Source organism: Engraulis encrasicolus, chromosome 21 (genome assembly GCF_034702125.1).
Source record: "Engraulis encrasicolus isolate BLACKSEA-1 chromosome 21, IST_EnEncr_1.0, whole genome shotgun sequence".
Classification (NCBI taxonomy): domain Eukaryota; kingdom Metazoa; phylum Chordata; class Actinopteri; order Clupeiformes; family Engraulidae; genus Engraulis; species Engraulis encrasicolus.
Window position 1 is genome coordinate 45171100 of NC_085877.1, and position 5000 is coordinate 45176099.

The 5000-nt window shown below is 43.7% G+C and overlaps 1 protein-coding gene across 1 annotated transcript in view; it reads right to left on the reverse strand.

The window, feature by feature from the left end:
* The window catches only part of LOC134437441 (multiple PDZ domain protein), a 285829-nt gene that overhangs the window by 145319 nt on the left and 135510 nt on the right, over window positions 1-5000 (reverse strand). The window contains exon 20 of the mRNA XM_063186930.1: window positions 1525-1659. Within this exon, the coding sequence (XP_063043000.1) occupies window positions 1525-1659 (135 nt within the window). The remainder of the gene's footprint in view (window positions 1-1524; window positions 1660-5000) is intronic.

Below are 5000 nucleotides of genomic sequence, written 5' to 3' on the forward strand. Positions count from 1 at the left end.
TGCATGAATATATGGCCCAATTACAGTAGGTTTTGCAGCTAAAAATGTCTACGTCTGGAAATTCAAAATGGTGAATATGGAGAAGATCCACTTTTTCATGTGTGAAAAGTGCAATTTTCCCAGTCATTAAGTCATCATTTAGAATTTGATGGTCGTGGTAAGTATTCATGAAAATGGCAACAGTTGTAAATGAAAAAAGACCAACAAAGGTCGCCGTCTGCACTTAACACCCGTGTATTGCTTGGTGCATGCACTCCCAAAAAGTAGTAATCACTCAAGATAATGGAAAAAAGGAGGCGCACACAAGGCCTACTGGAGACATTGAGAATGAACTAGCTCCTAAACATCTGTTTCTCCAGTTTACCTTAGACTTCTGTTGTTTAATTTCGGCTTCAATACACTTTTTCACACAAGCCTTGTGTGCGCCTCCTTTTTTTCCATTATCTTGAGTGATTACAACAGTTGTGAATGGGCAGCATGAATTCTTGAAAGAAACTATATTATTATTCTGACTGGTTGTGCTAGTGCTAATGCCGTGTCCAGACCAAGAGCGAACTGGTAGCGTGAGTAGCAGAAGAAGTTTCGCCTTGAATTTGCTGTATACTCATGAACGGCGTGACGTTTTCCATGTGCGTTACGCCCATTTGTGGGGGAAAACAACACATGCAAGTCAATTGGTGATGTTGGGGATTAATAAACGAAAGATACGGACCTGTAGACTAGCGTTGTTCACGCGCAACATGCCGAAAACGTGTTCCGTTGCCGGTTGTTCAAATAATATAGCCAAACAGCCGTGGCTGAAGCATGGAATGTATTCATTTAGGCTAGCCAATGTAGCATGTAAGTCAATGAGACATTCGGTTTGTTTTCACCCATAAAGGGGCGTAACGCAAATTTAAGAGCAAAGTACCCGGATGACCGTTCATGAGTATTCGCTCGAGACGCAGCATTGACATGTTTGATTCAGCTAATCACATAACGGCTCTGGCTTGACAGCCTGGGACATTCGGAGATATGAACGTTCCCATTGGTTTTCGCCGAACAGTGTCAGAGCGAATTCGCCTGCGATTAGATTTAGTTTAATCGTCAAAATTCGCTCTGGTCGCGCAAGAAGCTTCGCTCCTGGCGAATTCGCTTTGGTAGCGCAGGTCGCGTGCCCTCCATTGAGAAATAATGACTTCCGTCGCTTCGTTCGCTTCATTCGCTCCGTTCGCTCCTGGTCTGTGCACGGCATATGACTGTATAAGCTCAGCTATTGGCTAGCTCTGGTATGGCCAAGGCGAATGCTCTTACTCTCAGTCTCACTCTCACTTGCACTGTCTCTTAAAGGGACACTGTGCAGGAAATGGTCAAAAAAGGTACTGAAACTATGCTGCTTATTGAAATCGGGCTGCCTAATGCCAAATTTGATCTTTACATGAAAGTTTACTAAGTATAAAACAAATATTTTCGAGTATGGTCCAAGTACAGTCATTTTTGCAGCTAAAAATGGCATAAAGAGTCCCGCTGGGAGGGCTGACTGACCAGCGCCGGTTCGGCCCGGAAGAGGAGGCCGTCCACGCAGTCGGGCCCGTCCTTGCCCCTCAGTAGCAGACCGCTGAAGATGAGGGACAGATCGTGGGACGAAGGCCCGCCGCTGCCCCCCTCCTCATCCTCAGTCTGTGGAGACACGTCACGCACGCCAGTGAGAGCCACAGAGCCTTACTTACTACACGTACAATACATGGGTTCTACATTTTTGTTTTCTCCTGGACACCAGGTGTGCACAACTCAACCTCTGATTGTTGGAACCCGCTGTTGGTCAAAAAAATTAGCTCGCGTGGTTGGCTGCCAGTGTCTTGCCCCTATTCACAACATCGTGTTTATAAACACGGTGAATACATGTATACTGTGGATACAGAACAGCTTGTGGGACGAAGGCCTCACAACACATAGGTTCCCCACCACTGGCCTGCACTAAATGGAAGTGAGAGCCAGAGAATCTAACTTACTACACATACAATACTGCAGGTGCATGACAGCTCGTGGGACGAAGGCCCGCCACCTTCCTCATACTCAGTCTGTGAAGACATGCACGGCAGTGAGAGTCAGAGAGTCTAACTTACTACACATACCTACGTACAGTACTGTAGGTAACAGAATATCCGTTTCCACCACCAGGGAGAAGTACGGTGCAAGGGGGTTGAAGATATCACAATATTAATCTGATTTCTGCCACTATTCTGATTGTATGGTGACAGGACCTCTTAGATTTAGTTATTGGGGTGAATTTCAGACTACAGCTGCTACAACCAACTCCAACGCTATTAAGATGCATCTGTTCATCTTTTCTATTTGCAGTATATAGTGTGACCTGAAACCTGAATTTCTATCTATCTATCTCTCTATCTATCTATCTATCTATCTATCTATCTATCTATCTATCTATCTATCTATCTGTCTATCTATCTATCTGTCTGTCTGTCTGTCTGTCTGTCTGTCTGTCTGTCTGTCTGTCTGGCTGTCTGTCTGGCTGGCTGGCTGGCTGTCTAGTGCAAAGAGCCTGTCACACATCCTGTAGATGAAACTGATATATTGCCTTAGCAAACTTTTTTGTTCTCTCACTGCAAGTCACAGGATCAATGTTGCCCTAAAAGGCCAGAAGATCTCAGCAATGTGACACCGATAAAAAATGTTTTGTACAATGCCTTCTGCAAAACAAACTACTAAATTGATTCAGCCAAGAGATAAAAACAATATATTTCCTTTTCGCTTTTTTCTTTTCAACTGAAATGACTTTTTCTTTTGCTCAAAATGCAGAATACTTTTCTGCCCCAAGGACAAAGAGATGTTCCAAAAACACCAATGTACCTGATTCGATGACTCACTTCCTGTTGTGTAAGAAACAGCCTTCAAAGACACCAGGGAAGGTTTCAAAACTCTTTAAACATCTCTAACTTCTGACTGTGGGCCATCAAAGAAGCTGCGGAATGGCCCAATGACAAACTCATTCCTTGATTTTACCTGATGCGACCATGACTCTGGAGTGGAGTTTTGGAAGGCTTTGTGAGAGTTGTATAACAGTGTTTTACCAAGTGGGTGTCGGGGACCCCTGGGAGGCAAGTTTGATTAACGTGACATGAATGCATGAAGAACCTTCAAAAACGTTGTCTAAACATGCCTGCAATGTGAAACATTGAAAGCCAGTTAAACACAAAATGGTAAGTTGCACTGCTGCCTTGAGTTTGTAAGTTAACTCAACTCAAGGATTAACTCAACTCAAGGATTTCTCAAGATGCGTTAACTTACAAATTTAAGGCAGCAGGGCAACTTACTTTTTTACGTTTAACTGGCTGCTGATGTTTTACAGTGTACGTACATGTAGACTATTCTACAGTGAATCGCCTGCATGTATTACATATTAGTAGTGCATTGGTGCTCATCTCTAAATTACTCCACCTACACTGTAAGTAAAACATTGTAGCAAGTTCAAAGTAAAAAAGAAAGTTGCCCTGCTGCCTTAAAGTGATACTGTCCCATTTTTGGAAATAAACTTATTTTACACTTCTCCTTCAGTTAAATAATAGGGTTTTACCATTCTCCTGTACTTTCAACCGTTCTCTGGCTATGGCAGTGCAAATTTTACCTCCATGCTAGCAGTTAATATTGAGTCCTATGAGACCAGCTCGCGGCTAACTGGTCTCATAGGACTCAATGTTAACTGTTAGCTTGGAGGTAAAATGTTCACTGCCATATCTAGAAAACGCTTGGAGGTACAGGAGAAAGGTAAGAGCCTATTATTCAACTCAAGACGAGGTGTAGAATAAGCTTATTTCCAAAAATGGGACAGTATCACTTTAGGTTTGTAAGTAAACTCAATTTGAGTTGAGTCCTGAGTTGAGTTAAGCCTCGAGCTGAGTTAACTAAACTTACAAGCTTAAGGCAACAGGGAAACCTACCTTTCTACGTTTAACTGGCTGCAATGTTTCACAGTGTAGTGTCGCTAGCTGTGTAGCTGTATTAGTGAAGTTTTATTCCCCCCCCCCCACAATTCCCCTTGAGTCATCATGGTCATCTCCACAGTGTTAGCATGTTATTAGTGCAAGGCATGCTAGCTAGCGAGGCTGATTGATTGATTGATTGATTGATTGTGAAGGTGAGAAGCGTGGAAATTGTTTTTGAACGCTCGTTGCAGAGTGAATTGATTTTCTTGTTTGCCCGGCGGATCAGTGGTGTCGGAGAAGTCTCTAGCTAAGTTAGACAGAAGCATTGGCTCCTACACACACACACACACACACACACACACACACACACACACACACACACACGCACACACACACACACACACGCACGCACGCACGCACGCACGCACACACACACAGACTCAAACATTCACACAGAAGCATCGGCTCCTACTCTCTACTCACCCCCTGTGCAGTGCATAGACATAAACAAAGACAAGCACACATACACACTATACACATACACAAACAGACACACACACACACACACACACACACACATACACACAGACACACACATACAAAGACACTCACACGTACGTAGTACTGCATGCATGCATGCACACACACATACAGTAGAGGCTCAAATATTCACACTTTCTTAAAAACAAAAAATAGACCCTACATCATATCGCATCACACACACACACAAACAATATGAACACTCTCACATTCCCACACTCCCACAAGCACGCACGTACAGGCACGCACACACGTATACGTATACACACACACACATACACACACACACACACACCAAGGCATTAACTCAAAAGAAATCTAGCCGGGATTACAGAAGTGGAATTCAATTTAGAGGGCCAAAACAACAATAGGACGGCAGGCATTTCTCAAAACACCAGCTACACACACACACACACACACACACACACACACACACACACACACACACACACACACACACACACACACACACACGCACATACACAAACATATTACTTTCACACAAACACGCGCGCATGCACACACACACACAAACAC